General features: G+C 33.4%; 1 protein-coding gene across 1 annotated transcript; it reads right to left on the bottom strand.

The window, feature by feature from the left end:
* Positions 1–2,673: 2,673 nt before the first annotated feature.
* On the bottom strand, positions 2,674–12,401 carry LOC131049455 (autophagy-related protein 8C-like). Its single transcript, XM_057983510.2, has 6 exons — positions 12,308–12,401; positions 11,122–11,214; positions 6,677–6,732; positions 6,433–6,485; positions 3,409–3,527; positions 2,674–3,036 (listed from the first exon to the last, which is right to left on the bottom strand). Exons 2-6 carry the CDS (start codon positions 11,156–11,158, stop codon positions 2,948–2,950), a joined length of 354 nt encoding a protein of 117 aa, XP_057839493.1. The 5' UTR covers positions 11,159–11,214; positions 12,308–12,401; the 3' UTR covers positions 2,674–2,947.
* Positions 12,402–25,810: the final 13,409 nt, after the last annotated feature.

The raw sequence follows: 25,810 nt of genomic DNA on the forward strand, positions 1-25,810 counted from the left end.
GATTGTCATTATCATTTGTAGGGCCAAATTGAATAGTAATTCATTTATTTGATCGCTTGTTTCTTACTTGTTATGTGAAAATTATTGAGTACAATATTCTAGTAGTATAAGATTTGTTTTTATTGATCATTTTTGCAAATTATTCTCAAGGTAAAAAAAGACAACAATGACAAAATCAAAAAAATACTGAAGCCACGAGTTAATATTTAGAAGGAAAAAAATATATTAGAAAGAAATGCACCATGTGAGAAAACAGATTGAAGAGTTGTAAATAGAGTAGAGATATCCGGTTGAGTTCTTTATTGTAGTTTTTGAGTAATTGCAATAAGAATTGATAATAATAAAAAAGAGATAAAATGACAAATCAAAGTGGACCATTTCTTCGTCGAGAAAAACAAAAAAGATGAGATATAAGAAAAAACCACTCGTCTTTCTTCAATGGTTTTACAATTGATAATTCCATTTTCCAGTTTGAAAGACACGCCAAGGATATACGATCGAAGTTAAAGAAATGACATGAAAGAAGATGACATGAGGGGAGAAAACTCAACGAAGATGGCCAAGGAATACTCCCAAGCAATCATCATGAATGAAAGGCCACCACTTAAATTGAAATAGATATGGGGCATGGCAACTACTGAATAGTGAAGATGAGATTAGGAGAGAGAACTAAATGAAGATGGACAAGTAATACTCCAAGTAATTATCGTGACGGAAAGGCCACCACTTGATTGACTTGAATGCTTTAAGAAGAGGTCTACACCACACACAATCCAAGGATAGACTGTGGAAGTTAAAAATTCTTCTAGCTAATTATCATGAATGAAAGGCCACAACTTGAGAAACTTGGATATAGAAGCATGACAATTGGTGAATCCTCTAAGAAGACGTCTGCACCACGCACAATCCAAGGATAGATCGTGAGAGGTTAAAATTCTTCTAATATTGTCTTTGTAAAGCCTCTAAATGATTATAAATTGAACGCTCCACCCAATGAATATAAACAGCAAGAGTGAGCAGCTGCATAGATAAGAGACACACAAAAACAACAAAAGCTTGAAGAAAGAATAGCTCTGACCTAATGTTACACCACCATTCGATGATAAGGATATATCACTTGAGAGTTGGATTGGTTAACATTCAACTTTTTCCTATCAATTGACAAGTCGCCAAATTTCTTGCTTCACTTGAATGAGCAAGCAATATGTTGCACTCATGATGGATGAATACGATGAACAAAAATGTGTGAAATTACGGGTTAATTTCAACCTACGTATTATTCTCATCAATGATAAAACTTTTAGATCCACTTATTGAAAAAAGCAGGGATAGTCCAATAGCTAGTTGCATGAGGTCGTGCATTCTTACAATTTAAGCAAATAAGCAACATTTAAAACTTTCAGAAACATTTTCTCACCATGTAAACATGTATGTTTCACTAAGATAAAGCAAAAGTGTTCACCAACTGTATGAGCAAGGGGCAGCCTAGTGCATAACAGTATTTGATTTCAATATTGTATTGTGGTAAAACCTAGTCACAACTGTAGCATGTATACTGTATTTATAAGATGATGACACATTTCAAGTTTTTGTAAACATTGTAATATGTTTGACCTTCTTTGTACATAAATGCAATAAGGACCATTTGTAAGAGCTTTCATAAAGCATTTTAATACGAACTTCAAATACAGAGAGGATCAGCAGATGACTATTATTATAGTGTATTGTATGCATCACAAGAGGTTGGAAAAAGTCATCACAAGGCATTTTTAAGGGACAAAATTGAATCGTTAAAGTTTGAAAGAGAATACACAGAAGTCATAAGCATGCTTATTTTTGTACCACTTATTATGTGTCGAGAAGAACCTTGATGATATTTTTCTCAATGTGTAAGTCACTGAAGCATGCCTTTACATCAGAAAAGCTTGTAGCTATTAGTGTTTCGGCAAAACAGAAGTTGTTGAGCTGATAAATAAAAGAATTTCACAAATTATCCCAATATAGGTTTTTCGTGGGACCAACAGTGTAGGAGTAAAAAGATTATCCACAATGGAAGACACTTGGGAAAGAACACAAATTCACCTAATTGGACAGTTTAGGCACCACTGAAACAGATTGAAATGCAAAGTGAACTGCCGATCCTTCCACTTTCAATTCAGTTCAAGAGTCCTTTCAAACATATAAAGAAGAGAAGACTATGGTATGATATCATCTATTAAATCAAAAAGAAGAAAATTAAACGTGAGTGCTGAGGAAGGTCTTGATAGGGATTGTAAATGCAAACTATACTTGTCCCTTTGAGAAATACACTCCAGTAGAAAAGCAATTGCCTTTACTGAGTTTTCCACCTTGTAGATATATTTCCGGAATAAATATATTGTGCTGATGTTGCTTCTTTCTATTTCAACAATTCAGTTCTTTGTGAACAATTCTTTAATTCCTCCTAATTGTCACTGTAATTTGGATGTCCGAATAGTAGAGCAATATTCAACTTGTTTTGGTGGGAACTATGGATCAGCATGCCAGATCTTAATTCAAAACATCTTATAGACTAATTATTAATTACAATGCTAATTAGTCACTCCTTATTACTAGTTTTGTAAAGCACAAATATTGTAATTTCTAGTGTGCGTTCTCTTTCTCTGTCGAGGTACATTTGCATGTAAACATGTATAATCAATAAGAACTATCTTTATAATACTTTGTAGTTAAACCTCCAAAATCTTTTTTGGTATTATCCAAAATTTAACAGCTATCTTCGTGGTCTACGGAGTATATATTCATAATGCATAGCATTTGAAGCTTCATTTTTAACTGCAACTATATACACCATCCATTTATCAAGAAGACTGAATGAGATTTAATTATAGCCATCTATCTTAATTGACCATTATATATACATTCTGATCAAATTTCCATGCAAAAGCTCCAGGGAAGCCTCGTAGCCTCAACCAAATGTATTTTCACCATTGTATGTAAGATAAAGAAATCCATCTTCATCCTTGTGGTCCTCATAAACTGCAGACATCAAAGCCCCTGCCCTCCAACAAATACACAATAGATATAATTAGAAAGTAAGAAAATTGGACAAAGGTAAATCCATTTAAGCGTTATTACTACGTCAATTGAAACAGCAACCAGAATAGCCAGAAGCCAGTGCTTCAGTAATCACCGCAAACGTAATTTAATATGAGCCTTCCAAAACAGTGTTATCTGTGATATTGGCTGCCAATATTTTGTAGATGTCATCACATGCAGTCATGTTTGCATGGTTCTTATGTGCAATAAAGGGTAATACATAATAAACCCAATCAAACATGATATTTTTAAATATGTAGTGGCAAAAGAATTAAGTGCTTCTGCGATACTTGTAAGTCTCTAGATACAAACACTTTGGTTCAATCTTACCAGTTGGTGGCAGCACATTATTCAAAAAAATAAACAATGCTTTTTCCGCGCTCAACTTTATCCTCTTCCGTATCACATACACAAATTGCCCCACAGTAAGACCTCCTGGCACCAAAAATCTGAAAAAACAACAACAATAGATTAGGTAAAAGTCAGAGATATAAATATGTTTGCTTTTGCGTTACATCAACCTCAAAGTGCTATGCAATATTTACATGTTGATGCCTAAAAGACAACATTGAGAAACTAATGGTTTGGCCAAAAACCACAGGAAAAGTTTATAACTGTAATTAAAAGAAAATGGAATCACTGCATTAGGAAAAGAACAAAGCAAAAAGGATAAAGAGAACTCAAATGAAAACAAATGAAAAATAAGACAGAAAACTAAAAGAGTTAATTTGACCACTTTAATTAAGTAGCTGATTTGACGATGTGAATTGAATTTTATCATATTAGAGAACAGCTTCAAACATTATTTTTTTTTAGTGAAATCCAAAATCTGACCATTACTATTAAAATGATTAGTAGATATGCTTACTGCCCCAACCATAATGGATATCAAAGCATAAATAGTAAAGAGAACTCAGATGAAAACAATTAAAAATTAGACAGACAAAACTAAAAGAGTTAACCTGCTCACTTTAACATTGATTTTGTTGGTGAATTCTAAAGTCTGACCATTACAATTAAAATGATTAGCAAGTATGCTTACTCTCCCACCCATTATGGATATTCAACTTCAAGGTTGGGAGTATAACACACTAAATGAAATGTAGTCTCAAGGAAACTTAACACTGAGAGGAAAATTCATTCCAGAAAAGAAATTATGAACGTAGAGACTCCGTATTGAAACAGAGATTAGAAGGGACTAGAGGCTTCTCAAGGAAGTCTGAACGCATGTAAGGACTAACCTCAACTTTGGTTAGCGACTTACCATGCTTTCCAAACATTTGAGCAGATAATTGATAAATCAAATGAAGGATCAATCAGAATGGTCGTTGTAATCCGATTTTAGCTAGGGTAAAAATCATCATATGATGCATATTGTGCATATGCAAAATATAATTAGGAAGCAGATGATACAATCTATTCAAATTCTTATGCATATCATTTGACTGGGTGTTTGTGCTTGATAAATACCTGAATGTTAATTATGTATATACTCTCTCAGAATCACAACGGTTTTGCATGCACTATTCAACTAAAAGCAGGATAATCAAAATATAAAAATAATTGCATTCTAACATAAGTAAATCCCACTTTCAACAATAATATATAACTCAATTTTACACTGCTCCAAAATCTATTATGAATTATTTTAGTTCAACCCTCTTAATCACAATATATTCCAAAAGCGTGCTTTTCATATCATCCAATTAAACGATATTTCTTCAGCAGGGAGAGGTCTTTCTTTCTAAAAATTAAAGTACGGTGATAATTTTCTCAGACAAAATTGTCAAAAAAAGCATTCAGAATCATCTTTAGATCCTGATCTCATTTTCTAACATTTACAAGGGCAATATTTCTTCCGCAGGTCTTTATTTCTAAAGCATGAAGAATGGTAATAAATTTCTGAGACATGATTTTGTCAAAAATAGTATTCAGAATCATCTCAAAGTCCCGTTCTCAGTTTCTAGCATTTACAAGGGTTAACATCTTCCTAGAAGACACTTATATTCTCTCTCTTGTCTGCCTCCTTTACCTGCAAATTTATGCAGAAAGTTCTTTAGTTATACTAAGACATATTCTCTTGTCTGCCTCCTTTACCTGCAGATTTAGGCAGAAGGTTCTTTAGTTATACTAAGACAGCTTTCAAGTGGCCTATATAAAATAAAAAAAATATCAGTAAGTAGCAGATTTTATTGGTGGGGGCAAATGTGATATGTTTCTTTTCAAAATATTCTGTATATGTGTGCAACTGTCTAATGGATGAATTTGAAACTGCCTAGAGCATTTTTTGTGGTCTCAAATATCTTTTGAATTTCCTAATTCAAAGTTTAAATAAAAAATCACAATCACTTTCTATGTTTTGGGGTCATGGTCAGTATACTGCAAGAATGTGGGCTACTATCAGATAGCATAATTCAAATTCAGGCACTTGCTAATCATGTAAAAGGAAGTTGTCTCACTTGTTGATTACAGGGGAAGTGTGATTAATGTTGCCAATGATTGACTTATGACCGGAACAAAATAAGCATGAGATATTAGGCATATGGCATAGAATAAACAGTGTTACAGTTGTTTCAGCCAATTTGAGCGCTTGGGTTATCTGATAGACATCTAAACCTGAAAAACTTTGCTGTATCATTTCTCTATATGGGCAAATTTTGGAGGGAAAAATTATATAAGACAAGTGCTCATTTCTAATATCACATGCTACATTTGATTATCTTGAATGTGAAGGGCCAAGATGATTTCATGCTGAGAATATAGTAATGGGTGCAAAATGATTAGATACATGTTAGAAATGTGGCATAAGCATTTCCCAAAAGACTGGCATCTTCAAATCTACTACAGTGTTTTCATCACCAAATATGGTTTCAACTTTCAATTGCTAATTTCAAAAATTAACAGCTTTGAACACCTCTTTTGAGCCATCTGAGCAAGAATAGCTACAAAATTCAATCTGAACTGAGACTATAACAAACTAATATAAAACACATATTAACTGTTGCATGTTTGCTCTTAGCTCTTATCCTATGAGATAACAAAAAGACTTGAACAAATATAGAATAATACTGTATTTTAATAAGCCCATAAATAGTGACATCTTATTCATTTTGAGAAATTGCCCTTAATTTAACTAGTCATTCTCACTGATACACGTCTGTGCCATTCATACTTTACACCTGTGCAGGTGCCTGCTCAAATATGAGGACCACCTTAAACAGCATAAGTTAAAATTATGGCAATACTGAATGCAGTAAAATGTATGTCAATGCATCAAAACATGTTTGATATAAAAAATTATGAACATATATGACCCTTAAAATGTTTGATATGCATTTTTGACACAGAGCTTACTTTTTTGTGTCAATGTCAGGTAAGTCACTTTTCTCTGCCTTCTCAACTATAACCTGTATGTTAATAAAAAAGTCAGCAAGAAAACTCAGGATAGCAATGCTATTTCTTTATGCATGTACACAGATGGGTTATTATCAGCTAAAGTATAAAATTGTTTTACTGTTTATTGAAAGAACGACAGAAAGACATTTAAAGATCTAAAAGCATATTGTGATTTATTCCGGGATTAACTTCATGATCTTACAGGTATCCTATCACTGTACTTTTCGCGTATCCTTGCAGCCTCAGCTTGCCTCTTCTCTATTGCAAAAAATTGTCAATATATTAGTCATGCTTGTTAACAAAAAATTAACAACGACGACTGATGCCCAAGTGTTGAGGATAAGAAAAGAATGAGAACTTCATGGAAATTAAAAATCAGGATAGTAAAAGGTAATAATTTCATGCCCAAGCAGTGGGTAATTTCAAAAAGATATTCATCTTACCTTGTAACATCTTATTGAATTTGAAACAAAGTACATTCTAATACAAAACCATATATTCTGAAAATTACAAGAGAGTATTCCAACAAAACAAAATTATACAAAAGTCCAATTAATCTGAGTAATGCCTGCAAGAAACTATTGCCAGATGAAAACAACTGGTCTACATATAGAACTGTGAAGCATTGTAAAATAATTGTGTCCATTGTCATGTATGTATCCATGTTTAATGTATTAGCTTGTCAGTAGAGATGTGTTTTGGACTTTGGCACAAACAACCCAGGTAAGCATGTAGAAGGAGCTTAAAGTAAAAACCACAAGAAAGTAAAATCCGTCATCATGTGACTAACATAATGATATGCAGGTGGAATCAGCTAGCAAGCTATGGTACTATAATTGTGACACCCAATCTATTCCCATTAATAATAGGTCAGCATCTTCTCGCTTATTGTTTCCTGAAATTTGGTAGATTGCTTTGTGTACAATACCAAATGATCACACCCCAACCAAAGAAGAGACTTTAGTACACCTATCTGGAAAGTTTGAAGAGGGAAGACAATCCTCTATGGCATAAACAGAAAGGTAATATTTCTGAGACAAGGTAACAAAAAGGTAAAAATTGCCAATCTGAAGGGTACAAGGAATCAATAGAAATGCTTAAAGAAATGGAATTGATACCTATTGCATCTGATCATAGGCTCTAGAAGCCCTTAAAAAAGGTTGAAGAAATAGTAAAGAGGTTTTTAACATCGTCTGTTGACTAAAGAGTACCAAGAGTTAATGGAAGAGCTTAAAGAAATGGAACTGAGACCTTTTTCATTTGATCATAGGCTCTAGAAACACATAACAACGTTGAAGAAATAGTAAAGAGGCTTTTATCATCATATGGTGATTGAGTTACAAACTATGAATTCACTGAATGCGAAGCTGAAAGGGCCCAAACCTCATTTCCCACAGAAGCAAATATCGAGTGTTCTTTACCTTCTGTTCCATTTTTATTTACCTTTCTCAAACTTTCAATTCATGCAGCAGCAGCTGGTGGAAATACTTTGAACATCACAATCACAATAGCACATGCTGATGGTGGGCTAGAAAACGTGATTGTCTTTAATCAAACTGTATAATCCATCTACCATATTTTTGTTGATATTTCTACACAGAAACTAGTTTGAAAACAAATTTACTCAAACATGGCAATTTACAAGTGTAGCAAAAAGGTGAAAATGCCAGTCTGAAGAGTACCAATGATTAATACGACAGCCTAAGGAAATGGAGCTGGGACCTATTGCACCTGAATATAGGTTCTAGAAACACATAAAAAAGGTTGAAGAAAGAGTAAAGAGAGTTTTAATGTCATATGGGGATTGAGTCACAAACTGGGAATCCACTAAAGGCAAGGCTGAAAGGGCTCCAAACCTCAGTTCACACAGGGAAGCAATGTCTAGTGCTCTCTCACTTCTGTTTCTTATTATTTACCTCTCTCAAACTTTCCACTCATGCAGCAGCAGCCGGTGGAAATACTTTGAACGTCACAATCGCGATAGCATGTCATACATAAATGGTGTGTTAGACAATGTGGTGGTCTTTGATCAAACTGTATAATCCATCTACCATATTTCGGTTGAACTTTCTACATAGAACCTTGTTTAAAACCAATTTACTCAAATATGGCAGTTTACAAGAGTATCCAGGCATCATGAACAACTTTGTATACAAATTATAGTTTGCTTTTATGAAATGAAGTAAAAAAATTAGAATAGATGCCAATTAATCCAAACTTCTGACACTAAATATTTTAGTAGCAAATTTTAATTAATTTCAGCACATATAAGTAAATATACGATATGCATGCATAGTTATCAATTTAAACTTCATGGTATAACATAATACATTGTTTTAATGGTATGTCTGGGATTTTTAGGCAGACCCAGACCAGTGGGGACTACATAGGGAAACCTCCTCCCGTCTATTCTTACATATATATCAATAGACGCTTACATATTAATCAAACTTGGGCACATGGCCAACCATAGACTAAAATGCGATGACCACAACAGGACAGCCAACCACACACTTATAGGTGGCAATCACACTTGGGTGGCCAGCCACTCGGGAAGAGGTGGTGACCACACCTGAGCGACCAACCATACACTAAGAGGCGGCGACCACACCTAGGCGGCCAACCACAAACTAAAAGGCAGCAACCACACCTGAGCAGTCAACACACTTAGAGGCAGTGACCACAAGACTCATGCTCACTTAGATGTTACCATTAGATTAAATCTTAGATGTTTACATTAGAAAGCCACAATGGAAGTCAAAGAGACATCACTTGGAAATCTATCTTAGATTGTCTCTATGAGGATTTGAATTTGGGTCTCCACAATGAGAATCCAATTCTTTTATCAATTGAGCTCAATCCCCTATTGACTCGTATCACATAATATTTACACAATATATTAATAGATTCATATTTGAATGTTCAATTTAATATTAAAAAAAAAACGTACTTTATACTAGAAAGACCGATTAACTTTTTTTTCTTTACAATTTTCATTTCTTTTGATATCCCCAATAGGTGAGGTGTTGCTCATTAACATTCATCAAAAATGTCTACTCTGGTTCCCTGATGATATTCAGGGTAGCAACAGTTCAATATCAAAAATTGTGCCTCTTTAAACTTGAATGCAATGTAAACCATGCAATACAACAATACTAAGAAAATACTCAGTTTACAAAAGTCTGATTTTGTCAATGAATAGTTTTAAAGGACTGGTGCCATGCACCACCAGAACTCTGGCCTTACAAGACAATCCACAGCCTGAAGTAAATCTAATCCAAGCCTTTATTTAAAATTCGATGATAGCATATGGGAGGCCGACTAGACTAATGGAAGAGGGCCGACTAGTTTAAGAAGATACAATTATTCCGAGCAAGGATAAATATAATAGTAGAGGCTGACTTAGGCTAACCTATAATTATAACAGTGATTTGCTTATGGAGGCCGACTGAGATGAATTATTAGGCAGCGATGGTAAAAAAGTGATAAATTGTCATTAACATGGGCAGCGGCTCCTTCATAAAACAAATAATAATTTAATAAGCAGCAGTTCGTCAAAATATTCAACTAAAACAGAACAAGAGTGTCTCTTGGCAGCGGTTAGCATAACGTTAAGAGGTGTGATTCTTGGAAAAGAAATAGTGGGATGAAGAGGTGTGACTCCATCCTAAATTGAAGGCATAAAAGGAGGAACAATTCATTTAAGGAGGACATCTAGAAAGGATCAATGGATTAAGAGGAATAAGCAGAAAGTAAGGAAACTAAGAGTAGAATAAGAAGAGTTAATAAATTCTGAAATCTGAGTCTAAATTCAAAAAGGTATCCATAATGAAACATCTAATGGAAAGAAACTGGATCTATAATAAAAAAATCATATATACACAGCAGTAAGACATAACCTACATATTCATATTTCTAAACTATTCGGTATGTCATATGTGGAATCTAATATGTCTAGATGAATTGCTTGAATTACTTACTTCATAAATAAGTGTGTATGGATTTTAAGAAAGCAATCTTATTAGAATCAGCAAAGGGAAATACAAGGAATGTGGGAATGCGAACAACTACCCATTAGGTGGACACTCATTAGGTTGGTTACTTGTGGGCACACATTGAGTCGGTTACTTGTTCAACGTTCATGGGCTTAATTGAGGTGGATACTACTCCGGCATCCTATGGTGTTTCTTCCCTCAGATTTCTAATAAGGTTGAGGCCTGTCTGTAAAAGAGAATCTTCATTGCTATTGTTTTAATGCTAAATAATTAACTTCCTTGATGCAATGACTAATATGTAGAAAGTACTATTGAGGTGGATAGTCTTCCGGCATCATATGGTGTTTTTTCCCTCAAATATCTAATAGGGTTGAGGCCTGTCTGTAAATGAGAATCTTCATTGCTATTGTTTTAATGCTAAATTTAACTTCCTTGATGCAATGACTAATATGTAGAAAGTACTATTGAAAAAAAATCATGTTATCGCTATTGTTATTTTGTTGCAAATTTCAGGTATATACCTACGGCGACATTACAACTGGTCCCACAATAACAAAGCATATAAAGGAATAAAAATAAAAAGATTTGGAATTCGCTTTATTTTTTATATTTTTTCAAACTGGGCACTTTTGGTTTATAGAAACTTGCATACCAAATGGTTGTTCCTTCTTGAAAGTATTCTTGGCCATTGTGAAGCACCTTAGATAGAGTGTAACTTCCTCTACTCAGCAGCAACCAATTTCTCCTGCTAACGAATGGAGGAAAATTATAAGAAAAGAGAAAGCAGATTTAAAAAGCACGGAAAAACATGCATAGATACGATCGGTATTTGCATAATTAAGATCTCGTGCTGAAGAATTACAAGTTAGCTGCCATGACTCGCAAGAACCACCTATGCTGTCCTATTATAAACCAACTTTAACCTTCATTAAAAAAGATAAAAAAACTAGAGGAATATGTCTATTATGCATCAGTTCTGGAAAACAGAAAACAAAAAAATTCAATTCAGAATGGGCAAAACACACAACTCATATGCAGGTGAAACGATTTTCCAGCTTCTCATGTAATCCAGCATTAAATTTTCTGTTAAGTAAATATCTTTAGCATATCCTTATTGCACATAATTGAATTAAATAGTTAACCCATAACTCTTTAAGAAAGAATAAAGATGTATTACCCATTACATAACCAAAATATACAAGAAAACAATCTATATGAAACTAAAAGGTGACGGTTATTTGTTAGGCTACAGCCAATCCAGAGGTCATTTTAGTATATGGGATTTGGCTTTGTTGACGCCAACAATAATTTCTTTCCATTCTCATGTATTACTAAATTTTAGGTACCCCTTGGTTTTAACCTTGTCACCAGCTCCATAGCAAAACAGGACCTAGAGACTTTATTTTACACATAAATTCCAAAAAACGTGACCTGGCATCATGACGTTAGCTGATTCTAAGACATAAACAAGTCAAGAAAACAACCAATAACCCAGTGAAACCTAAGGTATAAAACTGTGTATAAGGTACTTATCTATTAACAAAATAAATGCAAGACAGATTTTTTTTATGAATGATGATGAAACAACTACATACAGGATACTGAAAATACATAGCAATGGCGTGCAACGCCATCAATTGATTTGCAAAAATCCTACAGTTTATGGTTTATAAAGAGGTCGTTCAGATGTTCAGCTACCACTGTTACCACAAATTCGGTGCCCAAAAACAATTAAGAAGTATATCCCTGAGAAAACCTGAAACTGGTACCAATTCTTCACCGAGCCAAACCCCTAAATCGACCTTAGACTCTACCGAGAAAGGCAGTCGGTCACTTACTTGATTGTTATCCGATGCAGGCAAAGCGAGAGTAGCTTCATCGCAAAACAAATTTAGGCTTCAACTATAATTTATAGCGAGAATAGAATGACGTCGGTGATATTTGGGCCCGCTTGACTTTACGGTTAATTAAGAATAGTAGGCATTTAAATTCATCTCCCTTCTCTTGCCTGCAAAAATAGAATGGCGTCGGTGATATAATAGGGGAGGACACATCTACATTTGGGCCCGTTAGACTTTCGGGTTAATTAGGAATAGTAGGTAGTTAAATTCATCTCCCTTCTTTTGCCAAGGTTAATGGGAGATGAAAATCAAAGTTGATTGTGCGATTTGTACTATGGAATATTGTAGTGATATAAAAGGACATATTTATATTTCGATTCTTTAGACTTTAGGGTTAATTAGAAATAATGGGTATTTAAATTTATTTACTTTTTTTTGTCAAAGTTAGTGGGAGATGAAATTTAAATTTGATTGTGTGATTTGTAGTAGGGACAATTGTAGTGATATAAAATGTATAATTCATTTATTTTTATTTTTATTGAGTTGATTTTGATGAAAAATTGATATCATTGAGATGTTTGTGTTTAAAGTAGATTTGTGTGAGTTTAGTTAAAGTAGTCAAAAGATAAGTGGTGTGGTCTTGAAAGCTCAAAGATAGGTTCCATATTCTCGATAACTTGTTGTGTTCTTTCAAAACTTGTATTAATCAATATAATGATAAATAAATTATTTACAAAATGAAAGATGGGATTAAAACTACCAATATTGTGGAAACAAACCATATAGGGCAAGTAAAAATTGTATTAGTGAGTAAAAGCGAGACATGGATATGGGTGAATGCAAAATAATATTAGGAATCTTGAAATATATAGCAAGGTAAAAATAGTCCCAAAAAGAAAGAAAGAAATGGTGCACACAAGTAATGGTTAAAATCATAGTTAAATAAGGAAGTATCACAACTTTGGCCTAAAATATACTAGGGGTAGTAAGGGGGAGTTGAAACCTCTCACTTGGTCATCAAATCTTTATGTGCAAGAATTGATGAATGTCAAAACTAGGATAGAGGGAATGGAGGTCTAGGGAGTAGGAAAGGAAGTACAAGCTCCAAAAGGTTAGTAAACACAATTGGTCTTTAGTGGAAGGCAATAAAATATTAAGGGAACAAGTAGAAATATTACAAGAAGCGCTAAAAGTAGGGAAACATGAATGGCACAACATGAATGTAGCTTGTAAAGCACGAAAGATTCAACAAAAAATAAGACAAAATGAAACACAAGCAAATAGTCTTGACAAACAGGATAAATAAAAGTAACAAGCAATGCATATCAAATAAGATCAAAACATGGACACAAGTGTTTAGAGGATAAACAGTTATGCAAGAGGTGGCAAGTGCAATTGCAACTAGAGCACAAGAAAGAGAGTGCAAAGAAAGGAATGCAAGGGTAAAAAATGTTATCAATTGAAGAGTAAGAAATTGCCACAAAATGAAAGCACTTTCAATCTCACAAGTGACTTCTTGAGAGACAGGTTTCAATAGCAAGGACAAATATGGCAAGAAAGGAGGCTTCAAACGTTATGTGATTAAAATGATAGACCTATTAAAGTAGTCATGGTAAACAAGGAAGATGAGCATTGACTCTTAAGAAATAGGAGGCTTTTGAGTGGCTCTCACTTATTTTTAGATGATGATTTAACAATAAAACAACAAGAGGAGAGAATGGAAGAAAGGGATAAAATAATGGCCGCAAGGGATGATGGTAAAAGGTTGTGGTTGTGCAATGGTAAAGCTATTCTCGTCTGCCTAGGGTCTCATGGTGAGTTAGTTCAATAAAAGGGCATCAAAAAAAGAGTGAATGATTCTAGAATAACAAGGAATGTAGAACAACAATTGGGGATAAATAAGGACTCAACTTTATGTATTTTACACCAAAACAAATATCAATCAAATCTCCCTTAAGTATATATAAATTTAGTATCTTAGAATTGTAGAAGTTACCTCTGGAGGTGGGGACCTAAGTTAGGGCCTATTGTAAGAGGAAGAGGCATAACTCATCTCATCGAAACTTGAGAACAAGAAGGGTGCAATACCCTTCATGTCGACAATTTGGGAAGGTGTTGACCTCGGCATTAGTTTGATTATGTATCCAAGGATACATAGGTTGTGGTTGTGTTTTTCTCCTTAAGTGAATATTCTATGTTTAGCTTCAATATGTATATGGTGCCTTTATGACTCATGGTGTATGGACCACCCATATGTTCAAGATGGTGTTCTCAACATGTTGATTGTGGTGTGATTTGCATTGAGATGTGTGCAAGATACAATGTTAATTTCCATGTGAGGACTTGATGTATTTGTAGACACCTAAATTTGTCCACATCTAAGCAAACTTGACTTTATCCCATTCTAGCCAATTAAATAAATATTTATTATTTATTTTATTTATCTTTTGTCTTTACCCTTAAACTTTAATTAGATAAATTTTCATTTATTTAATTAATTATAAACCTTATCCCACACATCCTCTAATTGAATCAATTAATTAATACATAACTAATCTTTTGTGCTAATAACCTTCATTACCATACTCTATATTATTTAAATCCACCTTAACCTAAATCTGTGTCTATTAAATCTTAGCCATTGAATCCATCTATGTGGATCAAGATCTAAACTCACCATCATGTGGCAAGTGTCCCTACCCTTCTCTTGCACACATATGTGTGAGCATGCAAAGGTCACATCGTTGACACCCTACCTCTTACACATGTCATAGATGTGTATCTTTCATGAGCTTTCCTATGTGTTCTCAAAGATGTGTGATCATACCTAGCTTTTACATATCCATTCTCCTTGTGACACTTGTCATAGGGAAAAGCCTCTAATCCATGCCATCTCTCTCAATCCATCATATCCATCCATTTAACATTGAATCTTAGCCATTGATTCTTCTCATCAAAAATCTATAAATTAAGGCATTTAGTCTCATTTTTATCATTTAACTTCTTCCTAGCTAGACATTGTCCAATTTATATCCAATCTATCATAATATCAAAATCATGTTGGTGTTTTAAGCAACCGCATTCCTCCTATCAACAATAATTTAAAGGAGAAAATCAAGTGGAGAAGGGTGTCTCTACTTTAGCTCAATATGTGTGATTAGAAGGTAAAAGACAAGATAATATTTGTTATTTTATTTATTTTATATATTTATGTGACTTATTACCCTATCCTTGCTTGAAACTCATCTCATGTTGGTTGTGAATTGTTTGGGCCCTTCCAAGTAGCAACCCCTTCAAACATTCCCTTTTAAAGGTTCAACTAGTAATTCTTTTACATGCACTCATACACCCTTGATCTTGCTTGAAATTAATCTCATCCTAATCATCTAGCCTAACCCAATAATCCCTAATCTTTCTAATAATAATATCCTAGTCATCCATAGTATTCCTAATCATCCTAACCATTCCACTTTTCTCAATCATCCCTAATCCATCCATAATCCATCATTTAGAAACCTAGTTCTCATCAATTTTATTAATCTAATAAAGGTGCCAATCCTTATCATAATCATTTTCCATAATCCATATCAAAATCCACTTCTCTTAATCCAATCTCGTCATTCATATTTTCTTATATGCCATAGTACCCCATTTGGTTGTGAATGTTATTTTGAACTAATCCTCCTCTTTCACTAAAACATTATTGTAACTTGAGAAGCCATCTAGCAAAGAAAACCTCTTGGAACCTACAACAACTTGAAGGATCTGCTCCATAGAGGGTAGTGGGTATCTATCTTTCAATGCGGCTCTATTGAGGTCTCTAAAATCAACAAATAGTCTGATTTCACCATTCATTTTTCTCATCAGGACAAGGTTTGACACCCAAGAGGTGTGCTTGATAGGAAAAATAATGTTGCTCTCATTGAGTTTATTCAACTCCTTGAACATTAGAGGCTCAAGTTTGGGATTAAGAGGCCTTTGTTTTTGTCTCCCAAGTTTAGCATTTCACTCAAGCTCTATGGTTTGCTGGGAAATGTTGGGGTCAAAACCTTTTAAATATGAATACTGCCAAGAAAAAATGTGATATGAAAGCATGCCTCTCTTCTAGTGTACATACCTTGCCAAGCTTTAACAACTTGTCCTTGAAGATCTCAACATTCTTGTAATGTTCTTCCTTAATCTACAGATTGGATTTTTCATTTCTCACTTGATCATCAACATTGAAGATTGACTCCAATGTGACCAAACCCTTAGGTAACTTACTTGATTTCAGTTGTATGATCTGATATTCATATTACTTTTTGAGCTTTTCTTGGTTACCACCTGAGAATTCTGCCTCTTCTCTCAAAAAATCAATGATTTGATGATCACTATCAAAACATTGCCAATGATAAATATTGTTAGAAATAGAAGACCTAATAATCACTTTAACATATTCTTGTTCCTTGGTATTGCTGATATTGCTAGGAATATCATATTGAGCCCCTATTGCAACCAGTTTATCAGCATGCTTATTAAGATTTCTAGAAATAGACAGCAGATTGAAAGCTTGAAAATATTCTATAAGAACCCATACCCTATGTTTATAAGACTTCAAAAGCTTATTTTTAGTGGTATGGAGACCCCTTACCTGGTTGACAATTAATTCATTGTCACCATACACTTGTAAACAACTGATTCCTCTCTTTTTTGCCCATTGAAGGTCATGAACCAAAACCTCATACTCAGTTGTGTTATTAGTGTAACTGAAAGAAAACCTGAAAGATGCATAATACTTGCCATCATTAGGAGAAAACAACATACAACCACCACCACCACCATTCTTACTCCTTGACCCATCAAAATAGAGCTTCCAAAGCTCATTTGAGTGTTGATTATGTTGTTGTCCTTCATCCTTAATCAAGTTAGGGACAACAAGACCTTGCTCATGAAATATGTAGACTCTAAGGCTTACCTCATCCATGTGTTTGAAGGGATCTTCACCAAGGTTTTCATATGCCCATTCATCCAAAATTATATCAGGGATGTCCTCAATAGGGTTGTTTGGGTCTCTTGGTATAGGCTGGTCATCTTGCTCATGAATGGCCAAATTAGCATTTAGATCACTAGGAACATATGGCACCATGTGATCATTAGCCAAGGCTTCTGATTTAATGGTGACCTTAGTCCCATACCTTGTCCTAAAGAAAATGAGTGACGAATCAGATGACAAATAACCCCCCAACTTGGTTGTAAAGTCTCTTGATAGGCAAATGGCAAAGTAAGATTGTAAATCTATGACAAATATGTCTTGTGGGATTGAAAAGTTTGGACAAGCATGGACGGTAAGACTCAAATTTCTGATAACTCCAACAGTGTTTACAATAGACCCATCTAATTGAACTATAGCCTTATTCAATGGCTCATAAGACAATCCTAATTTATCTACTAGTTGTTTTGGCGTGACTAAACTACTTGCACTTGGATCTATCATACAATCACTCCCTTTTTCTATATCTCTTTAATTCTCTCCCCTCTTTCTACTTCTCTTTGCATCCCTCTCCCTCCCTCTCTTTGTTTATTGATATATATACCCCTTTCTCTCTCTCATACACACACATACACTCTATGTCTCTCCTTCCCTATTTTTATCTCTGTATCTTTCCTCCTTTCCATCTATATCTCCCTCTCTCTATTCATGTATCTATCACCTTATTTCTCTCTCACTCTTGCCCCCTCTTTCTATCTCTCACCCGTTATAACTCTCTTTCTCTCTCTCTCTCTCTCTCTCTCTCTCTCTCTCTCTCTCTCTCTCTCTCTCTCTCTCTCTCTCTCTCTCTCTTGCAGCACACAAGAACTATAAAGTATATCAAATGGATGTTAAATGCGCATTTCCGAATGGTGATCTTGAAGAGGAAGTTTACATTGAACAACCTGGTGGATTTTCTTTGAAAGATGACAAAGATATGGTTTGTAGGTTAAGGAAGGCTTTATATGGATTGAAGCAAGCTCCTAGAGCTTGGTATGCTAGATTGGACAAATATATTTTGAATCTTGGTTACACTAAAGGTAATGCTGACAACAACTTATATTACAAAGTAACTAATGATGACATCTTGGTTATAGAAGTTTTCGTTGATGATATGATTTTTGGAGGAGAAGATGGATTGTGTAAAGACTTTTCTAATAAGATGTCTATGATTGGAGAGATAAAATTCTTTTTAGGATTGCAGATTTCATAGACTGATAAAGGTATATTCATAAATCAATTAAAGTACTTGAAGGAATTACTTAAGAAATTTGGCATGGAAAACTCTAAACTGGTAAGTAAACCTATGACCACAACTGATAAACTATCATTGAAGGATGAATCAACACCTGTAAATCTGACAAGATACAAGTCTATGATAGGAGGTTTACTATATTTGACACAAACAAGACCTGATATTATGAATACAATATGTATTGTTTCAAGATTTCAGAGTAATTCTAAGGAAAATCATGAATTAGTAGTAAAAAGGATTTTTCAGTACCTACAAGGCACAACAAATATTAGCTTATGGTATCCTAAATATGAAATTTTTGATTTGTGTGCATACAAAGATGCAAATTGGGCAGGAGATGTAGATGATAGAAAAAACACCACCAACAGAGCATTTTTTCTTGGCAGCAGACTTATTTCATGGTTGAGAAAGAAACAGAGTTGCACATCTTTATCAACAATAGAATCAGAATATGTTGCAACAGCAACTAATTGTACCCAGGTATTATGGATTAAGAAAATGTTGAAGGACATAAAGGTAAAATGCAAAGAACTTATAATCATTTACTGTGATAATATGGCAGCAATTGATATATCAAAGAATCTGGTATTTCACTCTAAAACTAAACATGTTTCTATCAAATTCAATTTTCTGAAAGAGAATGTTAAAGCAAAAGAAGTGAAATTGGTTTATGTGAATACTAAAGAGCAGATTGCAGATATCTTTACTAAGCCTTTGCCTAAGGAAACTTTTGAATATCTAAAAGAACAACTTGGAGTTATACCCTCACTGGTAGAAACTTAGATAGTTGGAGCATGGCATCAGACCAACAGAATTAATAGAGAAACCTTTTTTCCGGCTTTGATGAAGGAGAGCTACTTGTCAAGTGGAGTAGATTGAATAAATGTGGTTATAACAATTAGTATTTGTAACAAGTTCTATGAACTAGTTGTATTTGGTTTTGTATTGCTTTGGCATTTGATGTCAAAGGGGGGAGATATCTATGGAAAAACACATTATCTTTTGGGGAAAGATTATTCATTTGGGGAGAGATTGTTACTCTCTGTATCTATATTTTGATGATCTCTTTGGGAGATTTTTGGTTTTTGGTTTTTGGCATTTTTGCTTTGGCATTAAATGGTTTTTCCATCTTGTGTTTCCATCAATGCCAAAGGGGGAGATTGTTGGTATTATGGATGTGTTGCATTGGTTTTTTCATTGATGTCAACACTTGTCAACACTTATCCTTGTGGAGATATTTGGTTATGTTCACTGGCATGTTCAGTGACTTATGCACAGTCACTGGTATCTGGTTCACCGACAGGTTATATTGTTCACCGACACTGAGGATGATCTATTATCATCTGGAGATTACTTGGTTGTGTCAAAGACATTGTTTGGACACTTAGTTTTGGTGATTTGATTATTGATACAATCGAGTTTGCATATTTGTTGTTACCGGCAAATAGGTCTAGGTTATGGACCGGCAAGCATTATCTATTCTAGATCAGCATGACACATTATGGAGGTGATTTTTTATTATTGTAAATGCATTGATTCGATATCATGCATCGCATATTGATTCATTTTTAATTGATTTTATTGTAATATCTTAGTGAGCCGACCTACACATTTGGTCTTAGGTTTTTGTATATAAGTAAGATCTCATTTGTGAGATTATAAAGAAGAGGAATGTGAAAAAGGATTGTAATAAGGTATATGCGAATATAAGAAGAGCTATACACGCAGACATCACTTGAAGATTCTAGGAAGGTATGAGGAAGACAATTAGAGCTTAACCAGTACTGAATCCAGCATATAAAGATGTTATTTTGAGTAGTACATTATCATTGGATTTAACCATCCAATTGTAGTCAGTCTGACTCCCATGTTGTGTTTGAGCAGTGAGCTCTATGCAGTTGGCCTTTTTTAATGTGCAAACCCCATTTTTACACACATACTATCTGCAGTAGTATCATCTGATTGTCGGTAAGGTTTCCCACCGTGGTTTTTCCCCTTACAGGGTTTCCACATACAAATAATTGTGTTATGTGTTGTGTATGTTATTTGTCTTTCTATTTCATGCATTAAACTTTACCAATACTTTTATTAATTGCTAAACTATCTATCGGCATTAAAGTTTGGTTTATTGATATTATGTATTAAGTTTGGTTAAGTTCGTTTTGGGTTTGAAATTAATAGACAACTGATTCACCCCCTCTCTCAGTTGTCTCCGGGACCTAACAATTTAACTAAAAACTACTTTTGATTTACACTGATTCATAATATTCAAATATGTATAATTAAATTATTTTAATTAAAAAACTAAAATAAGACAAGTTTCCCAACCCAATATGACCTAATAAATAATAATTTATGCAGGGTATGTCGAAAAGGTGTGGATTGTCAATTACAAAATAAATTGGTCTATTTTTTGGGTACACTTGTGCAATACATGAGGTCAATTGGTACGCTATATTTGAAAGGGACTACATGAGAATTGGATATTAGTTGAAGAGTATCCATGCCAGAAATTGGTAAGCTGCGGAGAGGAACTATGACAACATTAAAAAATTATTGTTACAACTTCAATGAGTATTTCAGTAGAGAAAAGACACAACTTGAAAGAGAGGGAAAACTATGGGATCTTTAAATCACCTGAATTAAACTTCTCTAATATATGGGATCTAATATATTTTCCTCTTCTACTTCTCTAGGACTAATAGTGATATCAAAGTGGTTCTATTTGAAGAAGGATACATGACTAAATAAAGGCAAAGATGTGGCTTTTATATATTTTTAAAGAGGCAAAGATGACTTTAGCATTGTAGAGAGATAGAGAGATAGGGAGACACATTTACCATATCACATACCAAGTATATATATATATATATATATATATATATATATATATATATATATATATATAGAGAGAGAGAGAGAGAGAGAGAGAGAGAGAGAGAGAGAGAGAGAGAGAGAGAGAGAGAGAGAGAGAGAGATGGTGTGTGTATTGCGTATATGCATGAGGGAGATGGAGATGGATATATAGAAAGAGAGGGGTAAGAAATAGAGAGAGATGAGAAGTAGAGAAATTTAAAAAGGAGTGATAGGGAGAGATAGAGATAGAGAGAAATGTATCTAGGTGACAATAGTTTGCATCAAATTGTTGGTTGTAGGAAGGTGAAGTTGTTTTTTAATCTTGATGGATGAGAATGTTTCATGGAACATGATTATTACAGTCACACTAACACATTGGACAGTTACAACTAAATGCATTTTTAGATATAGATGATTAAGATAGCTTCAATTATAGAGTTATTTAATGAATTCTCAAAAGGAGTAACTATCTTTGTACCATGCTTATGATGGAGGAGAAATGTAGCTAGGTTGCAATAGTTTCCATGTAACTATTGGTTGTAGGAAGGTGCAAGTGTGTTTTAATCTTGATGGATGAGAATGTCTCATGGAACATTATTATTACAATCACACTAACACATTGACCAATGACAATTGAATGTACTTCTTAGATATATACATGATTAGGATAGCTTTAATTATCTTGAACAACTAAAAGTGCCTATCAATTGTAGATCCTCAATACCTTATATATAATAAATAAATTAAAAATAATCATATAAAATTATTTATTAATAAATATTCATCACTAATAATATTAAATAATACAATTGATTACATGATTGATCCTTCTTTCCTACAAATTACCATGTTGAATTCAAGGTCAAAATTTAATAATATCTGTTCTTCTCAATATTCTTTTTCTTGTTCTTTAAAATGTATGTAATAATTTATTGATTAAATATTAAAGTTTATATAAAAAACTACAAGAAAAGGCTAAATTATTGGACACCAAAATCACCTATACATGAAAAATATTTTATTTTTCTTTGACCATTTCATACTGCAGGAAATAATGTCAATGTATCGCATAAATTCCACTAGCAAATGACTCTATTTTTACCTTACGATATGGTTTATGGAGTTTTATAATTACATCTGGTGTAGGAGGTACTATATTTTTTATATGTAGGGTACAAATTGTCAAACATGATTTACTATGAAACCTACTCTACTTTGTGTGGAGTGCTTCCAACTATTACGATTAATTCTATCATTTAAGGATATGCATGATTTGCATTGTGTAAAAATTACTAATATCAAAGGAAATCTTAATCAAGGAATGCTCAATAAAGTAGATCCAACTTATTCTTTTGAAAAGGTATCATGTCTTGTCCATTTAGTGCAAGGGAACTATTCATCAATGTTCAAATCTTATATTCATTTTATAAAATAGAATTATGTGTATTTTTAAGTAGAATTAAATATCTTAGTTATGATAGGAATACATAGTTTGAGTGGAAAAACTTGTATAATTTTAATGTTAAGGTTAAATCATTATATGTAGATGTGAAGCTATATTAGTTGAATTAGTCTAATTTACTTAGCTTTGATGACTTACAATACAAATTTACTCTTTGTTCCCTTACTTTCTCATTGTCATATGTAGCAATGCATGTTGTAGTGATCATACTCCATGAGATGTCATCTCATTCTTCTTTTGTTCACATGGTCAAACAACTAAGGGGACCACTTAAGTTCTACTTTTTACATACATGTAAGCGCACAATATTCAATTAACAAGTTACCATTACTTTTTTGTTTACAATTGTAATTTGTTCATTTTGTTCTGATAGAAGATAACTTAATTGAAAGGAGCGAACTATTTACCATGACAATATTTATATTTAGTATTACATATTAATATATATTTTATTTTTATTTAATATATATTAATATATTAATATATACTTTTGTTATTTCTATATATATAATATTTAAATACATTTAATATATCATTTTAAAGTTAAGTAAATATGATGTGTATAACTTATATTTATTTATTTGTTACTTAATTTAATATTGAGTTTGCATTCAATAAAAATAATTTGCAAATCTATGTATTATTTGTGAAAAAATAAATAAACATGTTGATCATAAATTAAGTTAGATAATTAGAGAGGAAAAATTCTTGATGGGATGGAAAGATCTATGTGTTTTGTTGTAAATATAAATATTATTTTAAAATAAGATTATTAAATTTATTATTTAAAAATATATCTATCATTTATTAAAGTTTTTTTTTACAAATATCTAAATTAAAAATGAGAATATTTAAATCAAATTTCATTTTTAATAATATTAGATATTTATATTGAAAATAAAAGACTATAATTTCATAAAAATAACATACTTAAATCAAACATCATCTCTATCATATATTAAAATTGTATACTAAAAATTAATACATATACATTTTATCAAAAATTATGTCTTAAATATAAGATCATGCTAGTATTGTGTATAAAAACTATAAAATATTCAATTATATAAAATTTACAAGTTACCATTATGTATTCTCACTTTACCTTGATATGCCCACCTATTTTTAACAATCAATGCCACAATAAAATTTATATACAACTTAAATAAATTCGGCAATAGATAAAATTTAAATTGACGAAACATAGACCTGTGTGAATATTGGTTTGCATGAAAAGCCCCGGAGCATGAAACATAGGAAATTGAGCACATAATAAAATTTGCACATGGAAACGTGAATGTTCCTAAACCCTAAATGTGAAATTTGCACATGGAAACGTGTAGCCAATAAGCATTTTTGGTCAACGTGAATGTTCCCCATGGCTTGTAAATGGGAAGATGGTGGGTGGAAATGATGACGTTATATCCTTATAATCCGTTGTTGACAATACTAACTTAGAAAATAGGAGTTGTGTTGTGTGAACAACATAGGCTAAAAAAAATTGATCTGTATTATTCATTGAAAATAATTTGATGATCAACATACATATATAGAAAAAGTACTCCCAGTCTTCACCAATCAAGAAAGTTATAAACTAGTAGTTCTAAACTTAGAGTACCATGCTTTCATTTCTTTTTAAAAGTCTAACACTACATGAGCTGTAGTCTATCATAGGTCTCTATGAGCTCCTCTATCTCTCACTTTTGCCCCCCTTCATTTCTATCTTCACATCTCTCCCTATCCCTCTATTTATATCTCATTATTTGCCTTTCTCTCTTAATCATTCCATCTCTCCCTCCACCTCGCATGCTCTCTCCAAGCTACATATATATGCATCTCTCTTTATATATATCACTTCACATATATCCATCTTTCTATCTCTTCACCTACCCCTAATTCTCTCTCTATTTCTATCTCTATTTTTTCCTCTCTCTCTTCCTCTCCCCTTCCATCTCTCTCTCTCTCTCTCTCTCTCTCTCTCTCTCTCTCTCTTGGGCCTCTCTCTTTCTATCCATATCTCTCTACCTCTCTCATTATCTCTCTCTTATCAACTCCATCTCTTTTACTCTCCCTAACCTTCTCCATATCCCTCTTTATCTCTCTATATCTCCCTCTATCCATATCACTCTCTCCCCTCTCTATCTATTAAGTCATCTTTCCCTCTCCCTCCCCTCCCTATCAATCTCTATCTTTTCATACACTGCTCTACCTCTATCTCCTTACATCTCTCTCTCTCTCTCTCTCTCTCTCTCTCTCTCTCTCTCTCTCTCTCTCTCTCTCTCTCTCTCTCTCTCTCTCTCTCTCTCTCTCTCTCTCTCTCTCACACACACACACACACATCTATATCTTGATTTCTACCTCTCTCAATTTCTCTTCCAATATATCTCTATGTCACCTTGTTTCTATGTTCCTCTCTATCTCCCTCTATTTCTCTCAATCTCTATTTGTCTATCTCTGCTTCTCTCTATCTATATGCCTCTCTATCTATCTTATTGTCTTTCTCTTTGTCTCGCCCAATCTCTACCTCCCTCTATATCCCTTATTTATATCCTATATCTTCCTCTCTCTCCCTCTCTCTTCCCATTTATCTCTATCTCTCTCTTTCTCTTTCCATATATCTTTCTCAAATCTCCCTCTTTGTCTCTACTTCTCTTTGTTTGTATTTCTCTCTATCTATCTCTGTCACTCCCTTTCTCTCCCCCTCTCTCTCTATATATCCTTATATCTTTTTATATCTCTATTTCTTCATCACCTTACCTCACCATCCATATTCATCTCCATCTCTCCCCCTCCCCCTCCCTATATATATCCACCTCCCTCTTCCTTTATATCTCTCTATCTCCCTATATATATCTATCTTTATCTCTCCTAATTCCTCTTTGCATCTATTTTTGTCCCTCTTTCTCTCTCCTTCTAACT

The sequence above is a fragment of the Cryptomeria japonica genome, chromosome 1 (assembly GCF_030272615.1).
Source record: "Cryptomeria japonica chromosome 1, Sugi_1.0, whole genome shotgun sequence".
NCBI lineage: Eukaryota > Viridiplantae > Streptophyta > Pinopsida > Cupressales > Cupressaceae > Cryptomeria > Cryptomeria japonica.

What these genes read in the sequence shown, in the direction of transcription:
- LOC131049455 (XM_057983510.2), bottom strand. Translation starts at nt 11,158, where the DNA reads ATGGCCAAGAATACTTTCAAGAAGGAACAACCATTTG. An exon ending in CAAGAAGGAACAACCATTTG is followed by an intron (nt 6,733 to 11,121) that starts GTATGCAAGTTT and finishes TTTTTGCAATAG; the next exon opens with AGAAGAGGCAAGCTGAGGCT. An exon ending in TAATGTGCTGCCACCAACTG is followed by an intron (nt 3,037 to 3,408) that starts GTAAGATTGAAC and finishes GTTGGAGGGCAG; the next exon opens with GGGCTTTGATGTCTGCAGTT.